The following is a 16,396-nucleotide window of genomic DNA, read 5'->3' on the forward strand; positions in this document are numbered from 1 at the left end:
GCAGGAAAAAAAAAAGAATCAGATTTTTTATTTTTAAAAAATCATTTATTTAAATGAACCTCAAACCCCAGAAGTTTTCTTTAATATGTTGGGGAAAACTTGCAAAAAGATAAAGTAAAAGTGTTGTTGAAAAAGAGATGAAACCAGAAAGGACCCATTTATAGGAACTTCGGGCTGTAGGTGGTTCTCCAAGAGGAAAACTCTCCCAACAGCAGAAATCCGATTTGCAGAACTGAAATGAGGGCTTTTCTGTGGTTGTTGAAACATTTCTTGGGGAACCATGCTTCATAAAATAAGATTTTAAAAAATATATATGTTAAAGCAAAAAAGCCATTTAAAGATTAGCAAAATAGCTTTTAAATACGTACACATGGTATCATATATTTAGGCAACTGATTTTAGAGGAAAAGAGAGTAAACAGATCACCAAGGATGGACATATTTTTCAGCTCTGATCTTAAATCTGAGTCATCAAGGCCAGATGTGCGTGCGCTGACCTGACGAAAACTTGCACCCAAATCTTGCCGTCAAGGTCAGACGGGAAGTTAAAGAGCTCTTGAAAGACAGACATTCTCTATTATCTCTCCAGAACTTTGAGTAAAGGGCCCAGGAATTGTTGTTTAAGTTCTGAAACTGTGAAGGAGCCAGGAAAAAGAAAGAAAAACATGCAATGGGAGAAAGAATGTACAGTGATCAAAGACAGATGAGATGGGGGCCGGCCCGGTGGCGCAGCGGTTAAGTGCGCACGTTCTGCTTCTCAGCAGCCTGGGGTTCGCCAGTTCGGATCCTGGGTGCAGACATGGCACTGATTGGCAAACGCCATGCTGGGGTAGGCGTCCCATGTATAAGGTAGAGGAAGATGGGCATGGATGTTAGCTCAGGGCCAGTCTTCCTCAGCAAAAAGAGGAAGATTGGTAGCAGTTAGCTCAGGGCTAATCTTCCTCAAAAAAAAAAAAAAAAAAAAAAGATGAGATGAACATTCCAGAAGAGTGTGTTTCCTTTCCAAAAGCATCAAGGCAATAAGTTCTTGAATTCCAGAATCAGAGAGATCTATACCATCACTTGCTAGCTGTGTCACCTCTGGTAAGTAACGCAAAAACTCTCTAGGCCTCAGTTTCTTCGTCTATAAAATGGGGATAGTAATCATCACTACTTCATGGACGACTTGTGAGGATAAAATGAAACAATAGATGTAAAGAGACTAGCCTATTGCCTGCCATGTCATAAGCACGTGGTTCATGATTACCATTGTTACCACCACCAGAGTCTACTTTAATCTCTTGAGTGACTACAACATGGAAGTCAAGCAACCAGAGACTATAAATAGCTACTCATTGTTTGCGAGCTCTGTTAACAAACTACAGCAAAAAGAAGCCTATAATACATCCAGCTACAAACTGTGGCATTAGGAATGGTTTATTGCCAATGATGCCCAATTACTGATCTCAAATGGCGCTGCCAATATCATCGTAATTTTTCTAGGTATAACTTCAAAGCTGAAACCTACATCCATCTCTGCGTGTGGAGAGCATCCACGGAAGTTATATCCAACAACAAGAATAGAATACATAATTTGGGAACTATTTTTTAAAAATTAAACTGAGCCCTCCCATCTAATACAGTGACGATATTTTTTTCAACTATAAACAGAGATGTCCCTTTATGATTTGAGTTGGTATATTGTCAATCATATTGTAGAATAATGGAGGTGAAAAGGTCCTAGCAATACCTTGGAGATACTCCAGTCCAAAATTCCCATTTTACGTGTGAGAAACGTAAGGCCAAGGAGGGGGAAATCATTCATTCGTCCAAAGTCACACAATGTATTCATGGAAAAGCCAATGAATGCTCTCTGGGCTTCAGCCCATCCCAACCACTGCTTTCGAGACTAAGTATCAGGCTTAGAGGAGGCAGGGAGATCCTACTCTACCCACTACCCACTGGCTACCCAGGGCCACTGTGCTTGGGCTTGACCCTCTGGGGCCCTGTTCCAGTCCCTTCAGGCCCCAGCTCACGTGGTGAAGGGCCCATAGGCCAGCCCATGCAGATCCCGGTGCGCCTTCCACAGTTCCATGTAGTCACGTACTGGGTACTTGCCCTCTTGCCGCATCACTTGCTCCAGGAGCGGGGCACTGGCCAGGTTAATGTAGCTTCGAAGCCCTAGGTGACTTATCCATATTGGACCATACTTGGCCTTGTTCAGCACCTGTGGAGGTCAACCAAAGCTGAATAACCACGGCTCAGTCAGGCAAGCCCTTCTGGAAGGGGAGATGGCGCGGGGGAGTGTCTGATGGCCACAGCAGAGCAAGCAGGCTGGGCACAAGCACATCGTGTAGGAGGGAGGCACTGGCATGGCCTGCAGTTCCAAAGGAGAATGCTGGGAAAAATGGACACACAGGAGTTAGAATATTGAGAGTGATGACTGTTGGGGGAACCTGGCGGAACTGAGGTCGTTGGAGGAATGAGATTTTGGAAAAGTGGAATATGTGGCAGACTGAAGAAAGTTGAGGTGAAGATATTTGGAGGCCAGGATTTTAGGGAAACTGAGCTCTTCTGCAGTCTAGTAGAATGCCCATGGCTCCTTCATAGAAACATTTACATCTACTGCAGCTTGCTGTCAACGAGATGACGAATATCTCACATAGTCAACAAGAATAAGGAAACACTATTAGAACCTCCAGGAAAACCAAGAAGCTGGATGAGAAAGTCAAGATCCAAAAAGGAAGTAAGCTATGCAGTATAAATTTTTTTTTTCCCCCTGAGGAAGATTAGCCCTGAGCTAACATCTGTGCCAATCTTCCTCAACTCTTTTATATGTGGGTCACTGCCACAGTATGGCTGACAAGTGGTGTGGGTCTGCACCCAGGATCCAAACCCATGAACCCAGGCCGCCGAAGCAGAGCATACTGAACTTAACCACTATGCCATGGGGCCAGCCCCCGTGGTATGAATTTTTTTTTTTTAAAGATTGGCACCTGACCTAACAGCTGTTGCCAATCTTCTTTTTTTTTCTGATTTTTCTCCCCAAATCCTCCCATACATAGCTGCATATTTTAGTTGTGGGTCCTTCTAGTTGTGGCATGTGGGACACCGCCTCATCATGGCCCAATGAGCGGTGCCATGTCCGCGCCAAGGATCTGAAGTGGCAAAACCCTGGGCCGCCGAAGCAGAGAGCGTGAACTTAACCACTCGGCCACGGGGCTGGCTCCGAATTTTTTTTTTTTTAATTAAAAAACTATTAGCTGTGTTAAGTAACATAATTCTCAAATATTTTATCTTAGAATTTCCAAAGCACTTGACAACCGATACCACTAGCATCTCTGAAATTGGTATTGCTACAATGTTTTTATAGTTGCTGAAAATGAGGGAGAAAATATATTTTGGTTTTGGGGGGTAAAACTTAAAAGAACCCACAAATACTAAGACCAAATTTACTGGCTAAGTTAAACCCACAAAACTGAAAGAAAATGAAACATACTGGTTTCCCAGGTACTTCATCTTTCATAATCTGTTACTGAAGAGAATTTAACAGGATCAGAATCCATTCTAGAATAGAAATTAGGCCAAAGAGCCACTGTAAAAGAGATATTAAAATTATGGAGAAGAGATCTATCATTCAACTCATAGGAGGAAACCTCATCCGACCCATAGTCAAGAAAAATGCCAGTCTTACTCCTGGCATTAAAAACTAGATTATCCTGGATCAATGCAACACGACTGCCCTCAATATATTACCCAATTGCCCAGAATCCACCCTGAATTAACTGCTGATGCTGCCCGTTCCTGGGAAGACAGCCTCAACAAACCCCTAACATCCATTAGGCTGGTTTCCCACTTCCACCTCTCGGTAATGCCTATCAGCGTGGTATGACTTGAACAGCTGATTGTAAACTACAGTGATTCCTGGGGAGAAACAGACATATTCATACACTGCACGTGGGGGTCTAAATCGACACAACCTCACACGGAGGACAATTTGCTAATATTGATAAGAATTACAAACACATTTAAAAACAAAGTCTAGACATCTACATGATGGAATACTGGATCACCTTTAAAAAGATGATGAGAGGCTAGCCTCGTGGCCGAGTGGTTAAGTTCACGTGCTCTGCTTTGGTGGCCCAGGGTTTCTCCAGTTTGGATGCTGGGCGCAGACCTAGCACCGCTCATCAAGCCACGCTGAGGCAGCGTCCCACACAGCACAACCAGAAGGACCTACAACTAGAATATACAACTATGTACCGGGGGGCTTTGGGGAGAAGAAGAAGATTGGCAACAGGTGTTAGCTCAGGTGCCAATCGTTAAAAAAAAAAAGAAAGAATTTTCTCATTGACTATCTTCATTGGAAGAAAAAAAAAAAAGAGGATGAAGCAGCTCCTTGTGTACTAATACGGAAAGACAGATAGATAGCTAGCCAAGATATGTTTTTAAATGAAAAAGCATGGTATCTTTTGTCTGAGAAAGCGGGGCTAAATAAGATATCTTACTAACTAGAAATGCACTTAAGCCCTTTAAAAATATGGGCTATTTAAAACCATCACAACTACGCGATAACCCAGGGTTTCTCATTACTGTTGACATTTGGGGCTAGAGAAATCTCTGTTGCGGTGGACAGTCCTGTGCATGGTAGGAGGTTTAGCAGCATCCTGGGCCTTTATCCTCTAGCACCACCCGGCCCCCCAGGTTGTGACAATCAAAACTATCTCCAGATATTGCCAAAATGCCCCGAGGTTGAGAACCTCTGCAATAACCCCAAGCCTTTAATATGTCTTTCAATTCTTTAATTTTAGAGGACTCTGTTTAAAAAATATCTCATTTTGAAGAAATGTTTATCTGAAGTTTGATTTCTTTTCCTTCTGCTAAGTTCATGTAAAATTACATGTAACGTTTTTATAAAAATGCAAACAGTGGTTATCTCTGAGGCATGGTTTATAGATAGTTAATTTTCTTCTTTATATTGTGATTTGTTTTTCAAATTTTCTATCATGATCTCAGAATCAGAGAAAAGCCTCTGGTACTGCTTCCTGGCTCAGACTGGGGGGTTCTGGGACATTTCCCCCTTTGCCCAGGCCAGGCTTTCTTCCCTCCTCCTCCGTATTCCTCTTCTCAGTTAGTTTACCTGGTGAAACTTAACAAGGATCTATTTATATAAGAACTTATTTTAGAAAGACACCAGAATACTTGCTGAGATATGTGTGCTGTGTCTGTGATCCTACTATTAGGCTGTAACCCGAGCCAGTTAGAGAGCCCCAAGGTTCTCACATAGGTCCTATCTATGTACCACTTTGCAGAACAGAGTGCCCCGGGAATCATCTTCCAGGATGAATGGGAGGGGCAGTTTCCATCAGGTAAGACTCCAAAGATGGAGAGTGTTGAATTCATTCAACATTCACTTATTGAGCTCACATCCTGTTTCTCCTTTACTGATTCAGGGGGTGGGGTATAGCTGCGAGCACAGCAGAGAAGACCTACCCTTAGAGAGTTTGCATCCCAGGGCATGGACCATACGGTGGGGAATTTGATGACCTATGCCCATAAATTGTCCCCTAACTATTTTGCAGGTGTTTTGTCTCTTCAACTAGATTGAAAATCTTCGAGCAAAAGAGCCAGGTCATACTTCTTCATTACCTCTCCTATTGCTTGACACACTGCCAGGCACATTATAGACACTTCATAAATATTTGGCAGTTAATGAATCAAGTGATGAAAAAAGTTGCAGACAATGCAGAGAATATATGAGACAGAACCAGAGACAGACACAGAAAGGAGGTGGGGAAGAAGGTACATAGGAAACTGGTAACAGTGGCTCCACTGGGGTGGGCATTAGTTTTAAAGGCCTGGATGTATAATCTAAAAAGGAAATTAAGAAAATAATCTCACTTACAACAGCATCTATTATGGAGCGAATGTTTCTGTCTCCCCAAAATTCTTATGCTGAAGTATTAGCCCCCAGTGTGGTTGTATTTAGAGACGGGACCTCTAAGGAAGTAATTAAGATTAAATGAGCAATTAAGATTAAATAAGAGTGGGGCCCTGATCCAATAGGATTAGTGTCCTCATGAGAAGAGACATCAGAGAGCACGTTCTCTCTCTCTGTCTCTGTCTCTGTCTCTGTCTGTCTCTCTCTGCACGTACACACCAAGAAAAGGCCATGTGAGGTCACAGGGAAAAGGCAGCTGTCTACAAGCCAGGAAGAGAGCTCTCACCAGAAACCAACCATACTGGCACCCTGGTCTCAGACTTCCAGGCTCCAGAATTGTGAGAAAATAAATTTCTATTGTTTAAGGCACCCAGTCTGTGGTATTTTGTTATGGCAGCCGGAGCAGACTAATACATAGCATCCCAAAGAATAAAATACTAAGGAATAAATTTAACTAAGGAGGTGAAACACTTGTATACTAAAAACTACAAAACATTGCTGAAAGAAATTAAAGACCTAAATAAATGGAAAGACATCCCATGTTCATAGATAGGGAGATTTAACATTGTTAAGATGGCAGCACTCCCCAAAGAGGAGTACTGATTCAAAGCAATTTCCATCAAGATTCCAATGGCCTTTTCTGAAGAAACAGAAAAACTAATCCTCAAATTCATACAGAACTGCAAGAGGCCCTGAAGAGCCAAAACAATATTGAAAAAGAAAAACAAAGTTAGAAGATTCATACTTCCTGATTTTAAATCTTAATCATCAAAACTTTATACAGTAATCAAACCAGTGTGGCAGTAGCATAAGGATATATGTATACCCTTACGATAGATCAGTGGACTAGAATTGAGAGTCCAGAAATAAACCCAAATATCTATGGTCAATTGATTTTCGACAAGAGTGCCAAGACCATTCAATGGGGAAAGAACAGTTTTGTCAACAAGTGGTGCTGGGACAAGTGAATAACCAAGTGTGAAAGAATGAAGGTGGACCCCTACCTCACTCCATACACAAAAATTAACTCAAAATGGATCAACGACCAAAATCTAACAGCTAAAACTGCAGGAATTAGTACTCTTGTATGTTGCTGATGGTAATGTAAAAAATGGTGCAGCTGCTGGGGAAAACCATTAGGCAGGTCCTCAAAAAGCTAAACACAGAATTACCATATGACCTAGCAATTCCACCTGTAGGTATATATCTAAGAGAAATGAAAACATATGCCACACAGAGACTTGTACATAAATGTTTATAGCAGCATTAATCACAATAGTCAAAAGGTGGAAGCAACCCAAATGTCATCAACTGATGGATGGATAAGCCAATTGTGGTATAGACATATAATGGAATATTATTCAGCCATAAAAAGAATGTATGATACATGCTGTAGCATGTAATATATATTTCATATATATGTAATATTCTATACATATATATGTAATATATGTTTCATTTTTAAAAATATATTTATGCAGATGACACATGGGGGAAAGTGTGGAAGCCTATTCACCAAGGACAAGCAAGTGGGGATAATGCTTACTTACCCCCAAGATCACGTGTGTATTTATGTATTAACTTCACAAATGCTTATTAAGCACCTGTGTGTACGAGGCACTGTGACCTGTGCGGGGTGTTAGGATTACAGAAGATTTGGATTTTCTTCTTTTTGCATCTTTAATTTTTTTTTTTTGGAAGAATATTAGCCCTGAGCTAACATCCACTGCCAATCCTCCTCTTTTTTTTCTTTTTTGCTGAGGAAGATTGGCCCTGAGCTATCACCCATGCCCATATTCCTCTACTTTATATGTGGGATACCTGCCAAAGCATGACTTAACAAGCGGTGCATAGGTCCATACCTGGGATCCGAACCAGTAAATCCTAGGCAACCAAAGCAGAGCGAGCGAACTTAACTGCTGCACCACCGGGCCAGCCCTTGGATCTTCATATTTTTTTTTATTTCTCTACAATAAACATAACTTCTACAAATTATTTCAACTAAGTGAAAATGACATCCTCTCTTAAATATAGTATGTAATCACAAATAATTAGCATGTAACATATTTATGTGATTTTTTAAAAAACAAGGGTAATTTTTATAGGAAAAAAAGGGCCTGCCTCATTCTCATGTGTTTTCATCTCACCTTGGCCACCCACATGAGCGTCATCAGTTGAGGGGGTCAGGGACTGCTTGGCAGATTTTGCTCCACTCCAGCTCCAAAACTAACAGGTTTTGTAACTTGGTTGGGGAACAGCTCCGCCATGGCGCCCTCTTGACCTTGCATGCAGCCATATGCACAAAGGCTTAAACCCAGCCTTCCCTAAGTCTTCAGGGCTGAAAGCTTGTGATCCTCCCAGAACACCAGAGGACTGGAGGCCTTAAGGAGCTGCCACGACACCACCTGGCACTCACCTCCCTACGTGTCGCCTGGGAGGCTGTCATGAGACAGTTGCTCACCGCCTCTGCTGAGTTGTGAGCTTTCTGCCCTGCTCCCCTTAGGAAAGAGCTGGAGAACATAAAACTGCTTCACTGTGGTCCCGAAGGGGCTCCTCAACAACAGGGGACCCCACAACTCACAGTCTGGTTTTGTCAACTTAAACACCAAATTTGTTATTTTACCTCAAAACGAGTTTATTCAAGAATAGCCAAAAGAACTGCAGTTGGGGACGTGCCTGCTATGGTGAACCATAGGCAAATCTGGAAGAGAAAGGAGGGGAGCTGCCTTTATAGAGAAAAAGGGGGAGTAGGGAGGCGCTGTTCTAAAGGAAAGTTCATTGGGGGGAAGTTACAGTTCACGGAGGCAATAACTTCTCATTGGCTGGGCTGTTGCTGGGTGGGGAGAGAAATCTTCCTTCAGTCACAAAGTAGTTTTACTTCCTGTCCAAGACCAGCATGCTTCTCTTCCTATTTAGTGCAACTGATGGTGTGTGATAGGCCCTGAGAGCTCCTCCTACAGGCCTTCCCAACTCCAATTTAGTTAAGGTTTCCTTCATTAATTTCCCTATTTTCCCTGTTTGATCAAGATCTTTCTCTGAAAGCACCACTGATCAACAGTCAGGTTCTCTGCATGTACTGGTTTGGTCCCTCGGTGCCAGGAAGAACCCTTCCTGCTTGTGATGCCCCACGTTGGAAGGAAAGTGCATAGTGGTTGGAAGCCATTTAGGCCACATTTGAAGAACAAGGAAGGTTAGGAGGGAGAACTCTCAAGCATTTCTTATTTAAAATCTGTAGCTGTCCGAGGTCATAAGCATCGAAAATCATTTCAAATTGTTGAACTAACATCCCCTTATTAGTTAGGTCATTTTTACAGAGGTTCGACACAATAGGCACAGAACTTCACAACAAGTACACAGAGTAAGATTAAAAGCAAAGCTATCAGCCCAGTTTGCAGGACACTTCTAAACCAGGAGCCCAGACCTAAAGGTAACCAGCTAAACAAATCAAAAGACAGTGGCTTGTTAGGTGAAATCTGTTGTACCACTGTGCTTGCTCTCTAATCTCATGTAACCGGGTTTCCACTTCCTCAGAGGCATTCATCCGTGTGCAACAGGAGGTGTTTGCCACGGCACAGACACCTCCCTGCTCAGCAGTAGGTAATCGAGGGCTATATGATTATCCAAAGTACCTCGGCCAGTGAGTTAAGCGACTGTCGCTGAGCTGAAATTGCTTTGGCTGTGGAGTCGGCCAGCTCTTCTCGAGTCAGGGAGAGAGCCCTGATCATTTGTCTGTTGGCACTCAGTCTGATCCAGGAAGAAAGCTCTCCTCATGGAGGCAAACGCAGAGGCATATACGCCTCGTGGAAGTTCTCGTTGAGAGTGATACGGGGATTCAATGGGAGAGACCAATGAAAGGCCTCTGGTTATGTAGAGAGAACAGGACAGTGAATACGGCCAGGGCACGCCATCCTTGTTTTCTCCAGTTGTCAAGGCAATGAGTTGCCCAAGCATAAAGGCCATTACTGAAACCTCCACAGATGAAGACACAACCAGGGGGTGCACATAAGGTTCCCGCATAGGTGATATCATCGATAGACTGGTTCACCATTATATAACTAAGGTTCAGACACTATGTTGTTACATATCGAGAGGTTGCATAAATATATGGGTATATCAAGAAATTTACAGATGGCCAGGGTTACAGTGGTGGCTCCAAAGAATTTTTCATGCAAATATTCAAAAGATCTTGTTTTCACCTCCCAAGGCTGGGTGAAATTAAAGCAAGGCATGAGTTTAGGTGGACTTAGCACCCTGACTTGGCAAAATGGGCCAGCAGAGCAATTCAGACAAACAACAGTATCTGAAATCCCAGTGGAATTCCTTATAGGGTGAGCTAAGGGGTCATTACTTTCTTGGATAGACTGAGGTTTCCGATGGCAAATCCAGCAATCAGAGGTTGGAAATGCGGACAAGGGCATCGTCCTTCCATGAAAAAAAGGGAGAAGATAAAGTAAGCAACAACAGTGGGAAGAGGGTATAAGGTCTGGTCCGGTCATCCTGGGAGAGCTGTCTGCCTCGGACGTCAGCGGCATCTCCTCCTGGTCAGTCTGACTCGGAGGCCTCCAGTGTTTGGTCAGGACCAGATGTCAGGTGAAGCCTTCTTCAGCTGTGGGTTGTGCACCCCAGGTTCGAGTTCTTGAAGTTGGGCTGCCATCTGGGTAGTGGGGAGGTCCTAGCATGGTCACTTCCAGGGAGATTTCAAGAGCGGCAAAATTGGAAACACCAGTTTGGAGTAGAGTAGCCAGACATTTAAGGAAACTAGAAGAATTTAGGATCCAGTCTAGCTTACAGGTATACAACAAAACCTTAAAGACAATTAATAGGACTAGAATTTAATATCCACAAAGGTGCAAGCATAATTTCTCTCTCCATAATAACCCCCATTTTTATTAAAGATAATCATAGTAAAACTAATCTGTTTGGATTAAGCTTGGCCTATTTATTTACATAAGTGCAGCAAGAATAGTGATTAACCACATAAGCTCTTTTTTAAGATTTCTCTGCTGAAACCTTGTAAGCGAGGTACTAGGCCAACTTCTCAAGGAGTTCCTTAAAGCTGTCTGGTTGTATCTGAATCTATGTACATCTTCTTTAAATATAATATTCTAGTCAAAGCCTTGGTAATGTAGCCAATATTTCCAACTGTGTTTTGTTACAAGGAGAACAGACCTTCACTGAACCCAGGCAAATATACATAGTGTCGTGAAAAGAATCCTTAAGGGAACAAGTAGAGAGAAAAAGACAAATGTTTCAACCTCGTTGCAAAGACACCCTTTACCAAATTGCTGTAAGTTACAGACAGCTTAAAGGAGAGGAGGAAAAAAGAAGTCCTTTACATCAGAAAAACAAAACATTAAAGCAATCAGTCTTTCACTTGAGTTCCAGAAACTTCTACCCGGTTCAGTGTTATGATCTTAAAGTTATCAAAAGTTATATTCCAGAATATTTGGCAAAGTCTTTTTCATGAATCTATTTGAAAATGAAACATACTTGTAAAAGCATGTGAGTAAGACAATAACTGTCTGTAACTGACAAAAGACTTTTTTTTAAAAAAGGCAATGCGTACAGGCAATTGACGAGGAAATTTGGGTATTTTTGTGGCATGCAGTTTAGACGGTAACTAGAATTATAGGTAATAACATTATTTTAAGACAAATCAGATGTTTAGGAATTTCATACAATTTTTAGAACACATTTTAGTAACATTTACCCCTACAATATAACCTAAAAAGGTTTATTATTGCTTATTCAACCATGCTTCTCATGTAATTTGACATACCAAATAAAGCTAATTAGTGTGACATCTCTCTTTTTATAAGGAGAGGGAATAAATCTTTCACAATGTCCCAGGTGCTCTCTGGAAAAATCCCAAAGTTACATTCTGGTTTTAAATGTCATTTGAATTTGAATATTTTGGGAAGCTTGTTAAAAACATCAAAAGGTTTGGACATTTGATAAAATAGCACCACAGATGATTACGAAATAATACTTAAGCATCTATCTGACCAAAGTAACAGAGAAGGTTTCAAAGGTACATACAGGTTACATAGTTGTAAGCAAAATTTCTCTCCTTCAATCCCAAGAAGACTCAGTTTCCTTAAGTAATTAAAGACCCAACAGAAACAATGAAGGAAATGATTTTGATAAAACACAAAATCTCTGTTTTCAGGCATACTGCTTAAAGGTAAAGAAGCTTCCACAATCGATTTCACCAGCAGAACAATAGCCCAAGAAAACCCTGTCCTCTCAGAAAAGAAGGACAAGTTTTCATTTTGCGTCAGCTGATTTTGATATTAAAGTTTACTCATTTCAATCTTAGCCAGTCTTGATCACTCATAAAATTCTTTTCCCAGGGGCTGGCCCAGTGGCATAGTGGTTAAGTTCACGTGCTCCACTTCAATGGTCTGCCGTTCACAGGTTCAGATCCCAGGTGTGGACCTACACACGCCTCATCAAGCCATGCTGTGGCAGCATCCCACATAAAATAGAGGAAGATTGCCACGGATGTTAGCTCAGGGCCAATCTTCCTCACCAAAAATAAATAAAGAAATAAAAATAAATCTTTTCCCAAGATCCTTTCCATAAACCTTTTACTAAAACACACATCCTACTTTCCTTGCATACAGAGATGTTTCCCTTTTATTTCTAGTAACTGTAGTTATTTATATTAGAATTCTCAACCCTGAGAATCCCCAATTCCTGGTAAAAACTAAGAAGGAAGCAATCATGGATTGGCAGATTTATAAACACATTTCATAATTTCTGGGAGTATATGCCCTTTGAATAGCACAATCTTTCAACGTGGTACAAGACATGTTTACCAACAGACCCAAATTTATCCTTAGTTTCTTTATAATAGGAAGCCAAAAGTAGATAAACCTATGTTCGGTAATTAATTTATTATCAGCAATTAGTATTTTATCTTGTTTGGAAAGAGATTTAGGTATTCAACAACTATCCATTATTTAGTTTAACTTGGTACAAACTTTGATCTCATTTACACTTATTTTAATTACTTGCTTTCAACAATCATGCCTGGATTGGGCATGAAATAGCCCATCATCATCTTAAGTTCCTTTCTTGCTGACAAATTTTATAACAGAGACCGCATGAGCCCACTTGACTAGTAAAGCCAGGCAGAGAAAAAGTTATATATTTGCAATACAACCAATACTACCAACTCTGAAGACATGTCTGTTTTTTACCTACAGCAACAACCTTAAGCTAGCTTTTATTTATTAAAGATTGATCCTAGATCACGTGAACCGGAAAAGCATGTAAGTCAGTTTCTATTGTATTTCTGAGATTTAGGAATACCTAATTGATAAGCACTTAATTTCAAGCCAATTAAATAGAGCTTTTTACAAATCAATTCTGGCAATACCGTCCAGAAATACAAAAATATCTCCTCTCTAGAATATACACAGAGACAGCCAGAAACAGAGATCTCATAGCTTTTGTCATAAAACATTTAGCCACGTCTCAGGCACAAAACTCAAAAGCATACTTGGATCCAAATTGCATTTCTGGCAGATGGACTAAGGTAAGGTTACTTATTCAGGTGGCCAAAGTTTAGCAAAGATTTATATTTGTATGCTGGAAGCATCCTTTTAGAACTGTTTTTGGACTCATTTTGTCTAGTATCAAAAGTCTAAGGTAACTGCTATTTAAGTTTTTCCTTCTAGTTTTCTATTTGCTCCAGTTATCTTAGAAATACTATTTAGGGGGCTAGCATTTGAATCCTTAGAGGGCCTGATTTTAAAAGGGCAGGTTTTTACAGAGGGGAGGAGAGGAAGATGGTGTTGGGGGTGGAGCCTGGGCACAAGATGGCTTTGGGTGGATTCTGAGGCCAAGGAGTCTGAGAAGACAAACAAGATGGCGCCTGAGCAAGTTGAAAGTCTCAGCAGGAGTGACTACTGGTCAGCCCCAACAAAGCTCAAGTTGGCTTGTTAAGTGGTTTCTGGAAACAATGTCGGTGGATTCTGCTGGCTGTCAGAGAAAAACAGCTGTCTTTTACCAACTAAGCAGCAGTACTTTCCTGATAAAAAAGTTGCACCTGCAAAAGGGATCGCACTACGAGGGTGTTGCCCCACTGTTCCCAACAGACTGACTACCTGGGGTCTTACCCCTCCTCCCCAAAGCTGTTAAGGTCATAACTTCCTTTTGAACAAAAAACAGCAAGACCCCACAGGCCAACTAGCAAGGTATAAAATAGGATCCTGGTGGGCGGTAGTAGACCTGGTTGCTGATGTGTTTAGTGACAAGGGGACAAGCGTCCTTGACCGTTGTCCCTGAGTGCCCTGTCGTGTTGGTGTTGAGAGTGAGGGCCCCATAACATTGTTAAAAGGCATTCCGTGGTGGTTCCTTACCTTTCCGTGTCACCAGGAAAGCAAAACTGCTTCTCTCGGACAGGTGGCTGTGACCACAGATAAAATATCCCCTGGTCATCAAGGGCGGTCAGTTCCTCTGAGATAAACTGAGGTCCCTTCTTATAAGGAGCAGGAAGGGAGAAATTAGAGATAGGTTGGAGCAAAAGCCTAATGAGACTCAAGAAGCACCAGCTGGCAGATGAGAAAGCCACCCCAGTTCTGCTGGATGAGAAGGAATGGAAACCAACTCATCACCTGACAACAACCCCACACTCCTAGCCACCCTGGTCACAAACCCTTGAGCTGATGACGTGAGCACGGAGGAAGAACAGATGAAGACTGACCAGGGCTTGTTGCAGTGGGTCTTTACATCCATAACAAAACCATCATCTGATGACCACCCACGGGTGACAAGAGGGGGATCTAGAACTTTCCTTAGGGCCCCTGTAACCCCAGCCTGGGTTTATAGTGGGAAACGCAAGTGCGCAGATAATGAGCTCATCACTCAGGGTTAGAGTGAGCAGTTTGTTCAATGGGCACCATCAGACTTTTGGGATTAGTTAAACATTTTACACTCCAGAGATAGATTCTGGAAAACTATTTAGGTCTGGGCAACAAACTTCTCAGAATGGAAGCCTGGACACAGACCAAGATAAATGCCCTTCAGGCTAATGGGGGTGTTACGGAGTGAACTGTGTCCCCCCCCCAAAATTCCTATGTTGAAGTTCTAACCCTCAGTACCTCAGAACGTGACCTTATTTTGAGATAGAGTTTTTACTGAAGTAATCCAGTTAATATGAGGTCATTAGGATGGGCCCAAATCTAATATGACTGGTGTCCTCATAAAAAGAGGAAATTTGGACATAGACGCACGTGCATACATGTGAACATGACGACAGCCATCTACAAGACAAGAAAAGAGGCTTGGGACAGACACTCCCCCCAAAGCTTTCAGAAGGAACCAATTCTGCCAACACCTTAATTTGGGGCTTCTGGCCTCCAGAACTGTGCGCAGTAAGTTTCCATTGTTTAGGCTGTCCACTGTGTGGTACTTTGTCATGGCAGCCTCAGCAAACTAACACAGGGGGAGAATGTAGGAATACAGGGATCCAGAATGTAGGACCACATACACCTGGCTATTATGCCAGGGGGTCTCCAAATTGCAGATTTGTGGTTTGCCCGTGGAAATTCTCTCTCACCATGAGGCTGTGAGAGGGCCGCCAAAGTGAAAGATCCAGGTTGTAAGAGGGGAGAATGCCCAGTCAGCTTTGGCAGTTACTGTGGACAAACAGAACGAAGGCCAAGAGGAGCTAGACCCCTTGCTGAGGTCTCTGCTGTTTGCAACAGTATCGATCCATTACCTTCATGCCCCCTCTCAACCTAGATCTCACCCTCTCCAAGAACAAACACAACTAGGGCGGAGGCCCAAGTCCCTCCTTCCCTTAGGAAGACAGGGGTTCTTAGGCACAGGTCAAGGTGTGCTGGGGATTTGATGACAACCAAGATTGTCAAACCTTTTCAGCCTTTTTGGACACTGGGGCACAAGTCATTATGGTGCCGAGAAATACCCATGGGTATGGCTGAAAAATTACTTTAATTAGATTTAACTGTCTCAGGTTGGACAACGTACTCATGTGATTTTGTGGGTGTATTAGTCAGGCCTCTCCAGAGAAACAGAATCAATGGGATACACGTGTATATAAAGAAAGATTTATTTTAAGGAATCGGCTCATGAAATTGTGGGGGCTGGCAAATGTGAAATTCGCAGGGTGAAGCAGAAGGCTGGAAATTCCAGCAGGAGCTGACCTTGCAGTCTTGAGTCTGAAGGCAGTGTGGAGGCAGAATTCTTTCCTCTTCCGGGGACTTTAGTCTTTCCACTTAAGACTTTCAACCGATTAGATGAGGCCTCCCCACGTTATGGAGGGTAAACTGCTTTACTCAAAATCTAATCAATTAAAGGTTAATTACATCTAAAAACTAGCTTCGCATCAATATCTAGACTGCTGTTTGACCAAACTCCATAGCCGAGTTAAGTTGACACACAAAATTAATGATCACAGGGGGTGAGCCTTTTTGAGCCAATCCACAGTCAAGTGGTTACAATGTAA

At 42.1% G+C, this 16,396-nt stretch overlaps 1 protein-coding gene across 2 annotated transcripts in view; it reads right to left on the minus strand.

Moving 5' to 3' along the window:
- The window catches only part of LOC124229261 (sterol 26-hydroxylase, mitochondrial), a 43,425-nt gene that overhangs the window by 9,874 nt on the left and 17,155 nt on the right, over positions 1-16,396 (minus strand). For both annotated transcript variants that reach the window (XM_046644398.1, XM_046644399.1), the window contains exon 3: positions 2,015-2,205. In XM_046644398.1, coding sequence (XP_046500354.1) covers positions 2,015-2,205 — 191 coding nt within the window. The remainder of the gene's footprint in view (positions 1-2,014; positions 2,206-16,396) is intronic.

This window comes from Equus quagga, chromosome 17 (assembly GCF_021613505.1).
Source record: "Equus quagga isolate Etosha38 chromosome 17, UCLA_HA_Equagga_1.0, whole genome shotgun sequence".
Taxonomy (NCBI): domain Eukaryota; kingdom Metazoa; phylum Chordata; class Mammalia; order Perissodactyla; family Equidae; genus Equus; species Equus quagga.